At 35.5% G+C, this 22,120-nt stretch overlaps 1 protein-coding gene across 4 annotated transcripts in view; it reads right to left on the reverse strand.

Annotated features, from left to right (window-relative positions):
* Nucleotides 1-22,120, reverse strand: part of LOC126970086 (dihydropyrimidinase) — a 62,504-nt gene that overhangs the window by 20,491 nt on the left and 19,893 nt on the right. For all 4 annotated transcript variants that reach the window (XM_050815804.1, XM_050815801.1, XM_050815803.1 and 1 more), the window contains exon 2: nucleotides 20,018-20,112. In XM_050815804.1, coding sequence (XP_050671761.1) covers nucleotides 20,018-20,112 — 95 coding nt within the window. The remainder of the gene's footprint in view (nucleotides 1-20,017; nucleotides 20,113-22,120) is intronic.

Consider the following 22,120-nt stretch of genomic DNA (forward strand, 5'->3'; position numbering starts at 1 on the left):
TCACAAAAAAAATACCTATATTCATTATTTTATTTCTGGGTAAGTTGCATGCGGCATTTCTTCACTATTTATTACTGCAGCATTTTTTACCGAAACGGCGAGCTGACATCAAAAATAATTTCAAAAGAACCAATTTTGAGACTATAAAAGAATTTCAATAGGAGTCAAAATTTTACTCGTTTCAATTTGCAATGTTAATTTTGTTATCTTCTACATTTTATTTGTTTTGGTGAGCCGGCTGGCTTGTCTAGCAGCATTGCAAACTTTTTTACTTATTATAGGTGGTAAGGACATCAAGTCCAGGCAGAAAAAAAGGCAGAAATATCACCAATCAAAAGCACTGTTTACAAAAACAAGAATAAAAACTGAATCAATATTTGTCACGCAGATGTTTATATGACAAGGTTCCATTCGTTTACCAACGCGCGTGAGTGGGTCGAAATGGGTATATTTCGGAAGTTAATTTTTAGATAACAGACATAAAGTTAGGATTGCAACCAACCTCATTTGTATACCACACTAATCTATTGATTGACATTTAAAAAGGGTTCCGTAATATGCATAGAACAGCCCTTAATAAATATCAACCATATAAGTGATCTATCCAAATATGGAACTGCGGATGTCACCGTTGTTACCGCATTAGCTGCTTCCGGTGATGCGCGTGCGCACAACGGTTCGCGTCTGCGTTCCTAATTCAAATTATAGTTACGCTTCCTTATATCATCGCAACATAAACACGTGTACAAAGAGAATTATTTTTGGATATTTGAACTCATTTATAATTCGTGAAGATTTATTTTTTGTTTGTTCAAACTAGTAGTGGACTTATTAATTCTACATCTAGTGGACTTTGAATAATTCTTATTGTATATGTTATGGTAGCAAAGTTTATGAGAAATAGTATAGAATACAGCTAGTATTTAGGTTACTATGGAGTAACGCAGAAGAAAAAGCTCTCGGTCTACTTAATGTGTTTGCTGATGTAAGGGTTAGTGTCTACAAGCCCAGAGCTAGGACCACAGTCAACGTTATATTCGTAAAAATAATATGATGTCAGCTTGATATTTCCCTGAGGCGAAAATTTGAGGCACTTATTTTAAGTCTAATTGAATAAACATTATTTGACTTTAAAACTCGCTGTTGGTCTAAAAGTCTAATAACATGTTTATCGCGGCTGTTTCACTACTAATGCCTCCTTATTGAGATTTGTACAGTCCGTAGAGTCCGTCAACGGGACTGAGCTGGTGCAAGTGGGCAGTAAGAGTAGAAAAACCAGAACTAAAATTAGAAATTAACAGAGAATTAGAACCTGCTAAGTCATATTTATAAGTTATATTTATTCGTTTTCAAGTCTTTTAATATATTTTCACTGTGTTCATTTAATTTATAGCATAAGTGAGTTGTGACGTATTATTAAGTGTTATTAGCATTAGTTGTTAACCTTTGTGGTTCTTTTAATGAATGAAAAAAAAAATGGAGTATGGAAGTAGTGACGTGCTAAAGCCAAAGATTCTTTCTTTTTTGGGTGTCTTCCTTTATTGCAGGCTGACTGACCGACTTCAAGCCAAGGCATGAGGTTATCTAGTAAGGCCTTGTCCATACGCATCAAACAATGGCAAACAAAAGGTTTTCTTTTTCTTTCACTCGCTTTCACTTAAGTTCCATAGCTTTTACCTTTTAGTCTAAGGAGCGAACTTTATTCGATAATATTTACTTTAGCTCTGTTGTCAACTGTTCATATGACATAATATACATCATAATTAAAAAAATACATAATTCACCTAAATAAATCAATTTTACATACTATCATTTTGGAGACAATGAAAATATAAATCGCATTTTTGAAATATTAATAGCCCACCTAAAAACCCGGGAATGTTGTAAGTTTACTTAACATCACATGTCAAAAATCGGCAGTACCTAATGAAACCAAAAAATATTTAATTTAAAAAATCATGAAATTCGTGTGACGTTATGTAAGACCCCTTATTTCCGGTACAAGACGGTGTGCAGACCTCCAATATTGATTTGCGAGGCCTATTGCACGCATGCGTATTTAGCCAAGTTAACTATATACTATAATAATAAGAGCCAGTATATCGAGTGCTCTTTAATTATATTTTAAGTGGTTGCGTCTAACACCAAATTGGGTATACGTTAACAAAACAAGATAAAAAACACGCTTTAACAGAAAACCAAACTAAATGAAGATAATAATAATTTTCTAGTCTTAAACTTCTTAGTAGTATTATTTTAGTAATGACATCAAAAAGTATTCTAAAGGAATCAATTTTGAGAAAATAAATGTCTTTTAAGCCATTTTAAAATGATGATAACATCAAAGCAACGAATTTGACTTTTTGGTTGAAATATGACACGGTATTTTAAGTTTATTCCGTATAATGTGTTTAAAAAATATTTACGTGTTAAAATACGGTTTATTATTCATTTATTGTCTTAAAAATACAAGTTTTTCGATTGAAAATAACCCGACGTGTTTTACTTACCGTTTTATTAAAAATTAAACAGTAGTTTAAGTTAAAATTAAGATTAAATTAAGTGTAGTAGACTTTTTTTTACTAAGACTACCAGAAAATATAGAAGAGATGAAGATATGTGAGCACATAAACTACTTTTGGAAGGGTTACGCAATTCTTATCATTTTTTATCAAGCCGCGGCGCCGATGATGTTTCAATCTATTTTGAATGTAATGAATTTAATGAATGGAAAACTGTTATTGTTTTATTTTTCTAAATATTCACATGCGTGTATACAGCTTGAATTGTAAATTGAATTTTTGAAAGTTGTGAGGACCACTTGACTTGGAAGTAGAGACGAGTGAGGCAAATTGTAATAGCCTAAACACGTGATCGGATTTGTTGCGGACAGACCATCGGACGCGGTCTGGTTGTAGACCGTATTCGATGGTATGTCGCATTATACATAGCACAAAATTATTATTATTAGTGTCCACACCGCACCGAGTGCGACGCCGGACCAATTGGTGTGAGACGCCCACCGGACCGTATGATAGTCCGACCGCACCAAATCAGACCATGTGTTTAGACTATAACATTCTACTGTTATTTCTAACACTTGTTATGTGCGAGGAGATGAGGCGAGACGAAACCGTTTGTCAAACGAAGCTGCCCCACCCACCACCCTCTTGTGTGGTCCACTATTATAAGCTTTACTTTATCGACTACTAGTGACGACCCGTGCGTCCCTCGCATATCTCCTGCCCGTGTATGCATGGTAGTTAAAACTTAGTCAGCGCAACTCATTTTCAAAGTAACTGTATGGGAAATGTTTCAACCTGAATAGCTTTTGGTCACTACCACCAAGAAACTCAAACTTAAACTTTCCCCATCAAGCTCTTTAAAACGATATATTATTATTACCTGAACCTAGTTTGGTTGCTGTGAAATAAAATTGCCAACGCCTTTGTGCTTTCATATAATACTCATTTATATGTCGCAGGTATATTGTCAAAGCCAGACTTCATTTTTTACAATTTAACGGCCTGGTTTTAGTGCCATTTATAGTCACGGGTACACAATAATTAGGTATCTTTGATATTGGTAGCAATATTTTTGATATTGATATAAACGTATACACTATTGCTAAAAATGTTGGTTGAATATAAGTTTTTTTATGTACCTATGTCATTGATCTTCTGAGTGTATAGAATGGACTAACCCCTTATTCATACACGTCCGGTAACTCAAAACACCCGCTACAGAGTGTTATTGCTCATTCTGACTTAGGTCAATAGAAGAAGACAGAGTGAGAATTAGCAATGCTTTAAGTTAGCACACTATTATGAATAAGACAAGGAAATAATAAGAAATAAGGTGTTTTTGGTTGTATACAACGTATACGTATACAACACCGCTCGGACATTTTTTGACGACCGAACCTGTCATATTTTTAATACAAACACTCGTACGTGATAATGGCGTTTTAACACATCATTCTTAAAAAGAATACTTAAAATTACTATCTTGTGTATTATATCTAGGTTTCTGTGGAAGCAGAAAATACAATTTCAAGAAACAAATTCAGTATAAGTTCAATAATGTACCTACTGATTAATTGTTAAAGTAAAGAAAATAATGCCATATAAACTATATATATAGGTAGGTAGATACAGATAGGCTTGCGGTATCTAGTTGAAGCGCAGCGGAGACCAATAGTTTTTAAGGTTTAAACATTCAAAATCCCATGCGATTTAGCAGTTGATGAACTAAAATCGAACCGTGTGAACTCGTTGTTTAGGTACCCTAGCGATAATGAACTTACAATGTCAAGTTTGGTAAACATTTAAGGCATGTTAACGAGTACGAATTACGTGGTTAAGTTTATATTAATAATGATTAACCTTGAACTCGTTCGCTTATGTTAAATAAGCAACTAATTATTTTGAATAAATTGCTTAATTGTATTAAGAATGGTGTTTGCGTCCTGATTTTAAAGTACAAATTGACTGATTTACGCTTGAACAAACTGTTTACAATGATTTTAAAGTACAAATTGTTATGTACCTTTTTGGGGCTTGAAAAACATAAAAGTATTAATAAAAATGGCCGTTGGGACAGTAACGTCCTCGAATGACGACCACGTACCGGAAGACGCAGTGTTGGTAGGCCCTCCAAGATGGACCGACGATCTGATCAAGGTCGCCGGAATACATTGGATGAGAGCAGGAGGTCTACTCACAAAATCGACAACGATACATTCGGAACGATACGATAATACTCCGAATATATCGCAACTAACCTACTCTAACAAATGTTCAAATTCCTTATCGTTTATCGTTACCATAGACTAATATTTTGATTTTTTTACGATGTTAGTGTGAATGTAATATGTTCAAACCTAAACATTATCTGTGCTTTGTCGCTGTGAAGTGTCAAAAGTCAAAACATAGTTTAGGCGCTAAGGACCATGCCAGACTCTGCACCACCAATTTGGTATCATTTACACATAATGTAAATGTTAAAAAAATATGTAATGAATATAATATGACCATTTAAAATTGAATAAATAATACAAAACTCGCGGATAATAAAATGTAAAAAAAAGTAACTCAACCCTTCTCGTCGACTTCCTATTTCTCAGGCGGCCATTTGCATTATTTCTACGCATAAACGATCAACAAAATGACTTAAATAACTTAGTAGTGTGCCGATCACGCGCCTAACACGGCCCCGCTTCTTAGGCTGTCGCCGCGTGTGGCACTATAGGTCAGCAGAGTGGGACGAGTGCGGTGCTTTTTTGCATCCTACCCGTGAAGGGCAGGTCTGTTTTTCGCTGGGAGATCCAGATGCCGCTGCTGACGCTGTTGCTGATGTGGTACTGCAAGGTATGGAACTCTTCATTCCATCCTCCTCTGTGCCTATCGGTGGCAGGTCCCAACCATGGTTTGACCGCTCCTGCAAAATGGCCTCTCGCCGAAAGCAGGAGTGATATCAGGCTTGGGTCAATGCGGTGGTATCTAAGGATGTGAATTCCAGCGAACTTAAAAAACACTTCAATCATGCCTCCAGGTCCTTCAAAAGAGTAATTGCTGAAGCGAAGTCGAAGCACATTGGCAGAATTGGCGAGAGACTTGCACGCCTTCCCTCGGGAACTCGTGCGTTCTGGTCGCTCGCCATGGCTGTCCAAGGAAACTTCTGCCAGCCAGCCATTCCGCCACTGCACAGGGATGATGACTCGCTGGCCCATGACGCGAAAGAGAAAGCTGACCTCCTGGGCTCCCTCTTCGCGTCCAACTCGACTCTGGATGACCAAGGTGCACCACCACCGCATATTCCGCGGTGCGATTCATATATGCCGGAGGTAAAAATCCGGCATGGTGCCGTGCTTAAGGCGCTTCTCACCTTGGACATTCACAAATCAAGCGGGCCCGATGGCATTCCCCCGATAGTGCTGCGGACATGTGCTCCGGAACTGGCGCCGGTCCTTACCCGTCTTTTCCGGCTCTCCTACTCATCAGGCGTAGTCCCGAAATTATGGAAGGCGGCTTTAGTGCACCCGATCCCTAAGAAAGGTGTACGCTCAGATCCGTCCAACTACCGCCCCATTGCCATTACCTCCATTTTCTCCAAAGTAATGGAGTCGATCATCAACCGCCAGCTCTTGGGATACCTAGAGGGGCACCAGCTGATCAGCGACTGCCAGTACGGTTTCCGTCAGGGTCGCTCAGCTGGTGATCTTCTTGCGTACCTCACCCATAAATGGGCGCAAGCGGTTGTGTCGAAGGGAGAGGCGTTGGCGGTGAGTTTGGACATAGCGAAGGCCTTTGATCGGATGTGGCATAAAGCGCTTATAGCGAAACTGCCATCCTATGGGCTTCCCGAGAAGTTGAGCAAATGGGTCACTAGCTTTTTGGCTGATCGGAGCATCAAGGTTGTTATCAACGGTGCATGCTCCGACTTAAAACCCATAAACTCTGGTGTCCCGCAAGGCTGTGTGCTATCCCTTACGCTGTTTCTTCTGCATATCAATGATATGCTGCAAATCAGCAATATTCATTGCTATGCAGACGACAGCACGGGGTATGCTTCCTACACCGGCCGTGCCAACATGTCCCGGGATAGCGTCGACGAGAACCGGATCAAACTTGTGTCTGAAATCGAGACTATGTTTTGCAAAGTCTCAATTTTGGGCGGGTGCTCCCCAGTACCAGCTTCTTCCATTTGACCGCATACAACGAAGAGCGGTTCGAATCATCAACGATCAAGTCATCTCCGATCGGCTTGATTCTCTAGCATTGCGTAGAGATGTGGGTTCTCTCTGCATCTTCTACCGCATTTATCACGGGGAGTACTCAGAGGAGCTGTTCGGGTTGATTCCAGCGGCCGAATTCCACCATTACGTGCAAAGTACCATCCGCATCACGTAGACGTCTGGCATTCCACAACCGCGCGTTTTCTTCGAAATTTCTTGCCTCGCACAGCCACTTTGTGGAATCAACTACCGGCAGCGGTCTTCCCGAACAGATACGACTTAGGGACCTTCAAGAAAAAAGCATATTCCCACCTTAAAGGCCGGCAACGCATTTCTTGACACACCTGTTGTTGCGGATGTCCATGAGCGGTTGCCTCACCTCTCCCCATCCCGTGAGCCTCTTGCCCGTTTGCCCCCTCTCATATAAAAAAAAAAGAAGTAAAAAAATCCTCTTGAAAAGTAAATCACATATAATTATTTTAATAATATTTATTAACTATGTATATTGTATGGCAAATATATCTATACAACTTGAAACGATAATAGCAACGACAGCCTAGATGGTGTCGTTGAGATTATCGTAAAAGTGACGTTTGATTATTTGTGAAATTCGAATATTCGTCTCTGACATTTTCAACTACGAGTAGGGTTAGGACCGATAATATCGAATAATGTTTCGTTCGTTCAATCATCGTTTCGACATTGAATACGACGTAACTAAGAGTAGGATTCGACACGACTAATGCCACGATTTATCGAATATCGATTTTAGGAGTAGGCCCCCAGCGCAGGACCGATCATCGTAGAGATCTTTGAGGGAGGTCTTTGTCTAGCAGTGGACGTGTTCAGGCTGATATGATAATGATGATTAAAATCTTATATTTGTGAGTACGTTTGTACGAGTACATTTTTTTCTACTTTTATTTTGGCTTGTTATGTATTTTTATAAGACAATAGGGGTCTCCTCTAGCAGTGTAAAAATACAATGTAATATAACAAGTACTAGAATAAGTAATAATTGTAAAATTGCAAACCTGATGCACCAAAACATGCAAGGATTATTAGGTAAAGAACTTGAACTGGAGTTATTTATAAATCATAAAGATATACATATTTTATGTTTAACAGAGCACTGGCTGAGAAAATATGAGCTCATCTTTAACTTCAGTGGTCATCAGGTGGCAAGTGCGTTTAGCAGAGAAAAAGCTCACGTGGCGGCTCTCTTATTCTTGTAAGTAAATTATTAAAATTCAAAGAACGAGAAGATATTGTGGGCCTCTCTGTTGAACGTACAATTCAAATAGCCTGTGCAGAGCTCAAGTGCGCCATTGTAGTTAGTATATACAGACCCCCAGATGCAGTATATGAATTATTTGAAAGTGTATTGGAGGAGGTTTTATTAAAATTATCTGAGTCTAAGAAGTATATCATGATATGTGGTGATTTTAATATTAATTTATTAGAAAAATCCTCAACCAGTATTAGATTCAGATCTTTATTCAAATCATATGATTTAACCAATATTTTCTTAGAGCCTACTAGAGTAACTGGCACCTCCAAAAGCTGTATTGATAACATATTTACCAATTATAAACCCATTTCTCAGGCAATAATTAACAAACTGAGTTCAGACCACTTTGGTCAGTTAGCCTCTTTTAATATTGAGGTCAATAAATGTACTAAAATTAAAAAGTTTACGTTTGTTCCTGTGAATAATAGGCGAATGGAGAAATATAGAGGCAATGTGTCAGTTAAACTCTCAAATTTGGATTTATTCAAAAATAATATTAATCCAAATGAAATGTATGATATGTTATTTAAAATAGTTAAAACAGAGTTTGCTTCTATATTTACTTCTAAGACAGTCAAATCGGGTGGTCTCCTGTCATTTAATGATTGGGCAACAGCTGGCATTCATAGGAGCAGACAAAGGCTATATGAACTGTATAGTGAGAGATCATTGTATAATCATGATACATCTTTTCTCGAGTATGTTAAAGAATACTCTAAATTATTTAAAAGTGTTTGTTCTATTGCAAAGTCTATGCATATCAGACAAATAATTAAAAATGCACCAAATAAAATAAAGATGACTTGGAATGTTATTAACTGGGAATCTGGAAGATTGAAAGACCGCAACATTGAATATAATCTATCAATAAACAATACAATAATTCAATCTCAGCAGGATGTTGCTACTGTTTTTGAGAATTTTTTTTCTGAGATTCCAGTTTCTATCACAAACACTCTTGTCTCCTCCACCAGTGTTGCTGAGTCACTTCTTCTGGAAAATATTATAGGATGTCAACAAAGTTTCAATTTTAGTTTTGTTAGCCCTGGAGAAATAATTAAAACTTTTAAATCTCTAGACATGAAAAAAACTGCTGATATATAGGGCATTTCTGTTAAAGTAATAAGTTCAATAATTGATGTCATAGCACCATATCTTGCAATAGTATTTAATAATTGTATTAATCGTGGCGTGTTTCCTGACCTTCTGAAACATAGTAAAATTACACCAATATTTAAGTCGGGATGCTCTTCTGACCCGAACAACTATCGTCCTGTGTCGGTTTTGCCGACCCTTAGTAAAATTTTTGAAAAAATAATTTTAAGCCAAATGCTTACTTACTTTAACTCTCATAAGTTACTTCATTTGAAACAATTTGGCTTTACTAGGGGACGTTCAACAACGGATGCAGGTGTTGAGCTGATCAAAAACATTTTTGATGCCTGGGAGGAATCGCAGAATGCACTTGGCATCTTCTGTGATTTATCTAAGGCTTTTGATTGTGTTCAACTGGTCAGGAAGCTATACCACTATGGCATAAAAGGAACTTCGCTCGATCTTCTGACTTCATATCTAAAAAATAGAATTCAGAGGGTCGACGTGAATGGCAGGAGATCACCTGGGACTCCTCTCAGTATGGGGGTACCACAAGGGTCTATTCTTGGACCGTTCCTCTTCCTTATCTATATAAATGATCTTCCTAATCTTATAGAGAAAAAACATAAGGTAGTATTGTTTGCGGACGACACTTCACTGATTTTCAAAGTGAAAAGAAACCAAGCTATGTATGACAACGATATTTTATCTGACATCGTGTACTGGTTTAGCGCTAATAGTTAGTTTTGAAATGGGACGACACGGGAAGCACCAGCTTTCAAACAAAAAAAAAAGAATCATCGAAATCGGTTAACCCAGTCGAAAGTTCTGAGGTAACAAACATAACAAAATACCATCGGATTGAGAACCTCCTCCCTTTTGTTAGTCGGTTAGAAAGTGTATTTCAGATATAAATAAAATAGAGCACGGCAATACTTCAAGCCGGCCCACATTCTAGCGCTCTACAAAGCGCAGGTCCGGCGTCACATGGAGTATTGCTGTCATCTCTGGTCTGGCGCACCCCAGTATCAGCTCGATCCATTTGACCGCGTGCAACGCAGAGCAGCTCGAATTGTCGGGGACCTAGCGCTCTGTGAACGGCTGGATCACTTGGCGTTGCGTAGAGACGTCGCTTCATTGTGTGTCTTCTACCGCATTTATCACGGGGAGTGTTCCGAAGAGCTGTTCAACCTGATTCCTGCCGCCGAATTTCACCTTCGCACGACACGTCACAAGTTACGATATCATCCACACCATCTGGATGTGTGGCGGTCCTCCACAGTGCGGTTTTCAAGGAGCTTTCTTCCTCGCACTACGAAGCTGTGGAGTGAGCTTCCTTGTGCGGTGTTTCCGGGACGATACGACATGAGTACCTTCAAGAAAAGCGCGTACACCTTCCTTAAAGGCCGGGAACGCTCCTGTGATTCCTCTGGTGTTGCAAGAGAGTGTGGGCGGCGGTGATCACTTAACACCAGGTGACCCGTACGCTCGTTTGTCCTCCTATTCCATAAAAAAAAAATATAGATTACAAGATGCAGGTGAAGGTCCTACATGAAAAAGAGTACAATAATGTATTATAGAGTACGGTTGGAAACCCTGACTAATAAAGAATAATATTATTAGATATTTTCACAAGTGGAAACTGCACATGATAAAATATTAACGGTAAAGATCCGCCAGCAGAGCAATACATCAAACGGTTATTGTCGTTCAAATTGTTGATAGTTTTACGTGCGATAGAATTATTATTGTGTTACTTATCTGTAGAAGATTAGATTTACTCACTTTTTACAGAAGTTTACAAGAGACGGGTTGCGGATTCGATGGCCACAGGATAGTGAAGTTTATAAAGGCTTTTAATTTAACATATGTTTGCATTTGCTGGTATTTTAAGGAATAATGTGGGTACGGTTAAAACAAAAATTGCAATTTTCTAAATCACATGATTTTTTGACAATTTTTGATACACTAGTGGATCCAACAGACGTCGTCCTGTCTAAGGAAAATATGTTTGTTATGATTTAGTCAAAGTATAAAAAATAGCAAAGGTCTTATGTGTCCTGTTGTTTTGCAAATGAACGATGGAAACTGGAGATTTTTACAACTTCAGGTTACGATGATATAAGTAACTCCTAAAATGCTGTCATACAAATGTTTTTTAACATTCGTTCCGTTTTTGTTAGAAAGCGTTAGCGATGAAATAATGATGTACGTGGTTGCTGGAAAATTTACAAGTCATACGACAATGCTTCTTATCTGAAGTTTACGCGTTAACCACTGAAATTATCCCTATTTAATGTATAACTGCTCTTCGACAACACTTTCCTTACCGCCTCGCCTCGTAATATTAGATATTGATATTCAGATTAATATACAAATTGCAAAAATATATATTTACGATGTCTAAACAAAAATAATTTTGGTTATTCTACATACATAAATTATTTTTGTTAATAAAAAATTTATGATTAATAAAGACTTACCAAAAATTTACAATTAAATCACTTAGTTAAATAATATTTTTAGCACTGTACAAAGTTATTCAGTATACAACTACGGTGGAAGGCAAATCTACGATCCGTTGAAAGTGAAAACGGAAATTAATGCCATTCAACCATCGAACTCGATTAAATATTTTATGAGAAAAGTTGATAAAAACCTCAGCACTGACAACCCTAATTAGAACAATGGATCATAATCAAAACTTTCACATATGAGTGGCAACCCTAGGCTTACAACAATGAAGATTGTAGACTCAGCGACAATTAGACGGGACAGGTGCTTCAACCGCTATTGTTCGCGCTCAGAAAAACTGGGAAATCTTTGAATTACTGTGCACTTTTTGTGTTGTGTCTGTCATCGAACTTTGTAGGAATTGAATTGTTAAAAGTAATCTCTTGAAAATTACAGATTGTCTGCGTTTAATTGAAGGAAATTAATACACAAACAGCACAAAAATATTTGTCACCTTATTACGAATATTCATTTGTATCCCAAAATTAGCAATGTCTTTTTTGTCTAATTCATCTTTAATTAGAATGGTATGCCTAAAGTACAATTGAAACAGAACTGTGTTTTCCTCGGACGCTGACAAGAGTTCTGTAATCTGGGAGAGTAAAATGCTGCATATAGTCCGGTCAATTTAGACCAAAAAATGAGAGTGAAGTTACATAAAGTCTCAACAAGCTGAAAATCAGTGAAATTGTTCAAAACATAATTATAAACAATGTTTAAAAGTTCCCCATCATTCCCGTGTATGGAAAAAAAAATATTCAAGGTCAAAGGTAAAAAAAAAATAGTTTTTCGCGATTTTCAGCAAAACGGTAAGTTTTATCATAAAAGTACCTCATACAAAAATTGTAGATCATAAAATTTTCTATAAAAATGTATCAATACTTTTTTTCTTACGAGCCACCGTTTCTGAGATATAAGGATTCAAAAAGTTATAAAAAAACGCGCTAAGTACACTACCTGGTCGCGTGGAAACGTGTGCATATTATGAGGATAACAACTTTTATAACTTATTAAATCGTTATATCTCAGAAACGGTGGCTCCTAAGAAAAAAAGTATCCATACATTTTTTATAGATAATTTTATGATCTACAATTTTCGTCATAGGTACTTTTATGATAAAACTTACCGTTTTGCTGAAAAACGCGAAAAATTCATTTTTTTGAACTTTGACCTTGAATAAAAAAAAATCCATACACGGGAATTATGGGGAACTATTGAACATTGTTTATAATTATGTTTTGAACAATTTCACTGATTTTCAGATTGTTGGGACTTTATGTAACTTCGAATGTCTAAATTGACTGGACTAATATGAATTATAGTTAACATTACAACACGTGCTAGCTTGACCTGTATATATCTAACTCTTAGGTTAACTTCGGCACATTCTGGACGTCCGATTCACTTTAATTTGCTCTACTTGCGAAAATACAATATTTTCATTACTTTGGCCTCTAAGACCGTATAGAAAAAAGAAACACTATGTACCTAAAAAAAACAACGGCCATATAAATAAAGTTGGTATAAAGTTATAATCAAGAATATGCAAAATTGACTATATCGCTGACAGCACTGACAATACAATGATAATTGTGATGTATTCCGAATGTCAATCAGCCTTGCAAATAAACGCGGAAAACGTTATACGTCCGAATAAACCAATCAGTAAACCAGTCAACAATAAGCAAAATGTCTATTTGTATACATTCTTGTTTTCTTGGTTTATTCTCAGGTATAACTAGACGCCAAAATTTATTTGTAAGGCCGGGTCTTATAAAAGCAATTATTTCTGTTGCTGTTTAGAGACAATTTTTTTTGCAGTATAAATTCCTCTGGTTATTTTCATTAAAAAATTCTCAGTGGACATTATTTGACTTCTCTTTTTTATTCTGTGGTACAAATAAAATACCTACAATACCAACAAATCGTTTACAGGTAGGTAGGTAGTTACGCCGACGCATATTATGACGCACTATGTGCGAGTTACTCATATCTCTAGCATAGATTGAGATATTCCGATAGGGTGCGCATCAATTTTACTAATTAAATATATTCCAATAATTAATTTTTGGGGCTGATCAGATGTCAAGAAGCAAAGCCATAAAAAGTGTAAACGAAATGGTTTTGAAGACATATTTTATTATAATATCTCATCATTGATACATCTAGTCTAGATAGATTGTGACAGCTGTGAAAACGTTGAAAAAAACTGAGGTTGACATTTAACCCTTATTTTGAGCAATGCACAAACACGAGTACAAAGTGACATACAAATCCGAGTGTAAGACGTAGCTTGTCACACACACTAAAGGAATAAACCTGGCCTGCTGTTAAGTTGGCCATCGGTTGTGTAGCAGCAAGAGGCTTTATCTAGACGTATAAATTATCTAAGCCTCTAGATATAAAATTGATTTCAATACAGTTATAGCAGAGGAAAGATGCATAGCTTGCAGGCCACATACAATTAAATAAAAGTATTTGAGTTTGAGTACACTACGGGATATCTTATTAACCTATTTTTCTTGTATTAGCGAATATACCTTAGAATCTATATGCACATATAATATTTTTGGAACTATTACATTATAATATATTTAAGTATTAATATGATTATATTAATAAATTGTTAAAAATAGCGTGCGAATATGACGCGTTTATAAAATGACATCATCGTTTATAAGAACATACAAGTGGAGATTATAGACAATAGGTTAATATTTATTTCAATTTTTTTAAAATTTAATTCACATTAGCTAGGACCAATGGTGTCCCATTTCAAATATTTTAATTTATCAGGTTTTATTATTGTAATTATTTAAAAGTATAATAATCGAGTTTATACTTTTTATGGTCACTCTAGTTGCGAGGTCATTATTAATTATGATCTACGGTGCAGTATTAACGTGTGAATTCAGAGCGTGGAAAAAAAAGAGAAACACTTTACAGCCTTTATATTTATAAATACTAGCTGACCCGACAGACGTTGTTCTGTACATAATAAATAAAATACTGTTTTTTTATGAATTGTCAATAATATTTCATAACATCAAGAATTATTTAATAAAATATGCTCCCTGTTGTTATAATGAAATTGTTTCACGGCAGAACTGTCAAACCGTGCGTCAATAAATTTTCTAATAGAAAATATATCCATACAAAACAAACATTGAAGATAAAAATAATTATGGGTCCCAAATCGAAATAAAAACTATCCTATCTCTCAAGTTGGACTAACCTGCACTCCATGAAGTTATCCCCATTAAAATCCGTTCATTACTCATTAGTTTAGGAGTCCATCGCGGACAAACAACGTGTCACGTAATTTATATATATATTTATATATTTTATAATATATTAAGATAATAGTGATGGATAGGTCTTCGGTTTTTTGGAGTGATCTGATTCTTCGGTAACCTTTATTATTGAAGTAAAAACAGATGAAAATAGATGCCCTGAGCACTATATTTTGTGGATAATATGTGTCACACTGGGCTATGTAACCCTCATTTGGCTCGAGACGACGTCGTCAGTCAGAAGCGCAATATCATTAATATTATTATTTTTTATATAAGAGTGGAAAGGCAGCCGCCCATGGACATCCGCAACAACAGTTGTCAACAGACGCTGCCGGCCATTAAATTTGGAGTATGCTCTTTTCTTGAAGGTTCCTAAGTCGTATCGGTTCGGAAAATAAGTAGTCGGTAATTGATTCCACAAAGTGGCTGTGCGAGGCAAGAAATTTCTAGCAATACGTGCGGTTGTGGAATGGCAGTCGTCAACGTGATGCGGGTGGTATTTTGCATTTTGACGTAATGTCCGGTGGTGGAATTCGACCGCTGGAATCAACCCGAACAGCTGAGCACTGTCCGTGATATATGCGGTGAAATATGCAGAGAGAACTCACATCTCTACGCAAGGCCGAAGAATCAAGAACTGATCGTCAATTATTCGAGCCGCTCTTCGTTGTATGCGTAGGTACTGGGGAGCGCCCGCCCAGAGGTGAGTACAGTACTCCATGTGACTTGTGAGGCCAAATTTGCGCCTAATATAGTTGCAGGCGGTGGCTTATAGTGAAGTACTGTCTCGCCTCACTGAGTATGTACAAGCTTTATAGAGGCCAGTTTAACCTTCTTTTCCAAGTGACCACGGAACTGAACGTCGCTCGATATATCGACGCCAAGTCGGCATACAGACTGTGGCAGTTAGAGGTGTGACCTCGAGTGATCGAGGGGATATGACAAAGGGACACTTTTTAGCGGTAAACACACAAAGGAGATGGGGATTTCTGGGCAAAAATGTAATAAGTTGAGATATGGTTTAAAAAATTGTCATATTTTTCTATTTCAAAATATAGAAAATTACTCTCATTCACAATCTAGAAAACGAGAAATCTTAAAATTAAGATTTCATTATCTTAAAATTCACAATTAAAATTACTTTCTATATTCTATTAATTAATTACTATAATCGATTGATGTCAATGAGTTAATACAATTCAACCCAAAACCACTTGCACCAGATGATTGATTCAATAAAAGTACCTAAAAATACATTATAATTAACATAACATAATGTATATGTTAAAAAATATATCAACTTAATATTACATACAAAGAAATTGATCGAAGAAAAAGTCGATTCTGAATCTCGTTCTGTATTTTTTATCGGTGCTGACAGTGACAGCCATAGAATTGTTTAGAATGTCAATTGTCAATCACTCGTTTGTTCTATCGTTTTGTGCGTACCTACGCGATTTGTCATTTGAGTGTTTCCCGTTGTTTTATTGATATTTTCCTTCTTCCTATTTGACTTCTGATATTGCTAAGCTTGTACGATCATTATCGTACAACAAAAAACAATCGCATTTCAAAAACCAGCTGTTTTAATATAGATTGTTGCCCATATATTGCATAACCTCAATTTTACAAAACCTCCTATAACTTTGCTTTCAGATTGCCAAAAATCCTTAAATTCTCAGTGATGCTTTTTAATTTTATAAGCTATTTATTAACACCATTTCATCCTTTTACATCTTGGCCCAATAATGTATGAAATCCGTCTCCTTTGTGTCTTTTTGCGATTAATATTAACTATTAGTAATTAATAAAGTTTAATTGCTTTATTTGTTTTATTTTATTGAATTACTATAAAGAGTGTTATTTATTAAGTCCTGTGTTAATGCGTTATTTCTATAAGCCCTTTTACAAATACACTTCCCTTTTATTACGTTATTTATAAAAAGAGGATTTTATATTTCAAATTCGATAACAGATTGACGCCATGTTGAAATATATATAATATTATCGTAAGGCGTTAATGGATGCTCTCAATTCTATTAACAGAAATAGCGCGTCGTTAATATATGAAAGAAAAACGATGGATTATGTAGAAACTTTAATTCTTGTTTGGTTTTCTGGTCATTTTTGATGTGTATTCTTCTTTATTTGTCGATATTAAATGAAACTGCTCTGATACACTTTGTCGTGTGTATGCCACCATTATTTACGTTGTGTGTTATTTAAGTTCAATGAAATCACGTTTCTCTTCTAGGCAGACAGTCCTGATATACGAGTTCTTTTCTTCTTAAGCTTGATTTGGCTCACGGAAAACGACCAGCCAGAGTAATATTTACCAGAGCAATTTATACACAATTATGTTACAAATGTCCTAAGCCTCATTTTTACCCTTGCCGTGCAGAAGTTTTCACTTCTGTCGTGTTATATCTTCTCTGTTGCCTTTTTGACCTGCCAGTAAGCTACAACTGGGTACCAATCGAATATCATTTTTAGTTTCGAATCTTCCTTATATACGAAGTTATACTTTTTTTTAGAGCGTAAGGGAAAAATTATCAGAATGAATTTTTAAGATGCGCGCGCACACCGATACCCTTACGTTAGTTGGTCAACTAGACCATTTGTCTATTTCAGATTAAATAATTTACTTAATTTAATTATACGGTATAATAAAATTTTCATTGGTTGTATTAAAAAACCTTCTTTATTAGAATATTATTCTTTCAACAATCGTAAAATAGCACGGGGTTATTTTTTTAATGAAATTTGTTTTGTTACGCTGTATAACTTCTTCTCTGGTTTCTACTCTATTGTACATCTCCTATCGTAAGTGCATTCGGTAAGATCATTTCCAGTCTCGAAATCGAATTCAGCGCTGAGATTATCTAATTCGTATTTAATGTCGACTATACAAGTGGCGCCACTATTTTTGGTGCGGAAAAGATATGATTGCTCTTTGTGAACAAGAAAACAAACATTTGACTAGAGATTTTGAAATTGTAGACTCGTCAGTTTTCTTTAGAGATACATATTGTGTTCACTTGGGCGATATTCCAAGTTCGAGTGATGCTTACGAATCCTGACCTTATAATGCACATACCACGTTCACATTAGTCACTTGAGAATTATGCGACGAAAGCTTAATTTTTTTTGGTGCAGGAAATATGCAGGATAGGTTATTACGCTTCTAAATTATTCCATTATTTCTACATTTTAATTAAAATCATTGATTCATTTACGAAGATGTACTATTATTTTTAACGAGCCTATGAGTATGTCAACTTTTATAATTAGTGTCATGTCCCGAGCTTGTTATTCAAGTGTTTTCCAGTTGATAACGAATACTCGCTCACATAATACACAGTCGATACTATGAAGGGCTAAAGTACACGGGTCTGCCACAGTTTACATGTCTCTAAAATGCTTCTTAATTAATTAATTACAAGCTTCTACTTAACTTTCAATGTATATTTGGTCCGTTGGGATCTTGCAACTCAATTTTGAAGCAGGTATCGTCAATTCATAATGGTCCGCTAACTTTAAACAGCCGCTAAGGAGTGTTTTTTCTCATTCTGACTTAGGTCAATAGAAGAAGACAGAGTGAGAATTAGCAATGCTTTAAGTTAGCAGACTATTATGAATAAGGGGGTTAAACGGTGTTCATCTTATTCAAATATAGAGTAACTAGCTGACCCGGCAAACGTTGTTTTGTCATATCAAGTATAATTCACGCGATAGTTTTATAACTAATAATAAGTAAGTAATTATAGCCTGTACATCATTTTGTTCTATTGTCAATAGTTTTTGCAGCGCACGCAAAAATAGGTTTTCGATTTTACACCTTGTGTTACAAAATAGCAATTTTATTACGGATCCCTAATTTTGAAAAAAAAAAAAAAACATAGCATATAGCCTTCCTCGATAAATGGACTACCCAACACTGAAAGAATCATTCAAATCGGACCAGTAGTACCAGAGATTAGCGCGTTCAAACAAACAAACAAACAAACACTGCAGCTTTATAATATTATAGTATAGATAAACAAGTATAGAAATGTTGCCAAGCATGCCTTTATATACTAATTAATTTTATATACTAATTAATTAATTAGGGTAAAATCATTAGAATTGATGAAGTTTTCACTTCAATCGTGTGTTTATAAGTGCATCCCGTTTTGTTTGTTCTTTATCCATTAGTTTATTTGTTACCATTTCTATTGTTCGAAAGAAGAAATCATATCAAGTTAGTCATAATGAATGTGTAAGAAAACAAACGCCACTCGGACGATTTAATTTAATGTGTGAGTATCAAAATGCGAGTGTATACCAGACAACACTCTGCCCGTGTATACTACTCGCTATGCCCCGTTTTAAAACTATCATACTTCTGCGGTGTTTTCAGGTCGATAATATGACGTCGTGGCCACATTCAAATAACAAATATTCTGGTGTTGTCATATATGCATGAGCAGTCGTAACCTTTATCATATAATCGTTTTTTGAAGTTATTCTTCTTTTGGCGCGGTAGGGAAAAATTATGAGAGTGAGTTTATGCAATGGGCGCGCACACCGTCACGCAAATTCGACACCCTGACGTTAGCTGGTCAACTAGACCAGACCATTTGAATCATACTTTACCTACCAAGTCTCCTGCAACTCATATGTCTACCACAACTGATCAACTAGAATTAAATAAAATTTAATATTAAATTTCAATTTTTATAAGTTTAAAAAAATCTCTCTAATTGTTTAAAAATAATTTAGTGATATTTCATTAAATTATGCGGTATAATAATATTTTCATTGGTTGTATTTAATACCTTCTTTATTACAATATTGTTTTTTCTACAAACGTAAAATAGCAGAAGAAATGACTTTTTTAATGATTTTTGTTTTAAGACGCCAAAGAAGAATAAGCTACTGCGTACGCACATAAGTACACACACACTTTTTTTGTATAAAATCAATGAACAATAAATTTAACTCGTAATTTCGATGTTGCAAAAACGATAAATAAATATTGCATTTGTGTTATCAGTACCTATCATCAACAAGATAATACTATCAGATATGAAGATAAGACTCACTTGATGATGCCGTCTTCAATGTACACGTCAGCTTCTTCCATCCCATCATCATTGACAACCCGCCCATTCTTGATCAGCAAACGATTCTGAGAGCTCTGAAACAAACATAACAACCTATAAGAGCATATTTTATCAATATAATTTAAGACTTTAGATAATTTATACGTTTAGACTTTAGATAGATTGTGACAGCTGTGAACACGTGGGAAAAAATAGCGGCTAACAGTTAATCTCTATTTTCATCAACACACGCACACTCAAACATAGTGCCTAACAAATCGCGAGTGTAAGACGAAGTTGACATGCCCACTAAAGTAATAAACAGCAAGAGGCTCTATTTAGACGTATAAATCAGCTTTGTTTAGAACGTAAGTATAAAGTGTTGTTAAGATTTAAGTTTATTTAAGTATGTAAATATCTGTTAAACAATTATTTATTTTAGTAGTAATTTACAATTTGTTATATTGCAATAATTAAAATTCACTCGAATATAATGTTCTCTTGCAGCGTTTAAAATGAATCGCTTATTTTTTGTAAGCAAAACAATAAAAATATCGAATAAAAATGGCGGGGATACCTAAAAACCTATATTTTTTACGGCGCGCGACGTTCTGGGAGTGTGGAGCACGCGTAAACGAAAATGTTCTTTTATTGAAATTCATACAGATACCACGCATCGAGCAATAAGAATGTGGCTGTTTGTTGAAACTCTTTGCGCATGAATAAAAAAAACATAGGAGTGTTGTTATGAAATTCAGTACAACATTACAACACTCTTTTGGATGATGTAATGCTTATTAGAACATTGGGTGATTTAATGTTGGCTTATTGCTAACTGTTTCAGAATCTTTAATAGAGGATTTAAAGCATGCGTGTAGATAAAACGTTTTTACGTATGTTCAAAACCATTATTAAAGAAATGAATCGGTCTTTGTTTACCAGAATACCAACGACGTAACGATCAGACGTGAGTTTTACGTAGAAGCTAACGATCGGTTTCGGTTAATTTCTAACCATAATAGATTAGGGTTTCGTCTGGTTTTTGGCTAACAAAAGTTTAGCCAGTTCAGTTTGCAGTTTCACTCTTCTGGTATATCCTTTGTAATTAAAGAAACATTATTAAATAATCATTGAGAGAAAAATTTTAAGATATAAACATCTTAACTGTTGCCTCTCAATATATTCATGAAAATGTAAGTGAATTTGCTAGAAACTGTCACAACCATAATGTTAACACCAGGAACAAACATAAAATTATAATTCCTACTACTCGACAAGTCCAGTTAGTAAGTATTTTGTGGGGCGTTGTATATGCTTTTACAAATAGATCCCAGATAATGTTCAAAACAAATGTATTACGATTTTCAAAAGACTTGTTAATAAACGATTGTGTGCTTAAGGTCATATATGTTATATATATATATATAACATATATGACTTTTTTAATGATACCACTGATTGGGAATCGAGCAACTGCCCACAGGCTATTAATTTTATTGTACGATTTTACAATGTTACCATATTATTATTTAAAAAAAGAAGCCCGCTGAGTTGTTGAGAGTTGCGCCCGTTCTTCTCAGGTCTGTCCCTTTGGAATGTGTGGTAGTTTTTGACTTTCAATAAGTGATTTTATATCCTATTTTGAATAAAAATATTTGAATTTAAATTTATTATCACTTGGCCATTTCAAACAACAAGATTATATTTGTGCTGATCAAACATCGGCTTGGTAAATGTTGGTAATAGTCCTTATCAGGTGTTGCTCTAGTCTTGAAGTGGGTACTTGTTTAACTTATTACCAAACATAGATAAACTTCCTCTCATAACGTGCCTTTATTTATTTATTGAATAAGAAAACTTTATTTGAGAACATACCCGCAATAATTAGGTTAGTTTCATTGTCTCGCGAATGAAACCAATTGGTTAAGAAATATTAGCAAAACCAGCCTTATTTCGCTGTGGCTCAATCTCAATAGAAAAAGCTGCAACGAATGGTCAAAGTCATAAGACTTTCACCACCCAACCTATCACAGACATCTTGAAGAAATTTACGTAAATTAAATTACCTACCTAAAGGTAGGCACATAATCAATTTCAACAAAA

Source organism: Leptidea sinapis, chromosome 20 (genome assembly GCF_905404315.1).
Source record: "Leptidea sinapis chromosome 20, ilLepSina1.1, whole genome shotgun sequence".
NCBI classification, from domain to species: Eukaryota; Metazoa; Arthropoda; class Insecta; order Lepidoptera; family Pieridae; genus Leptidea; species Leptidea sinapis.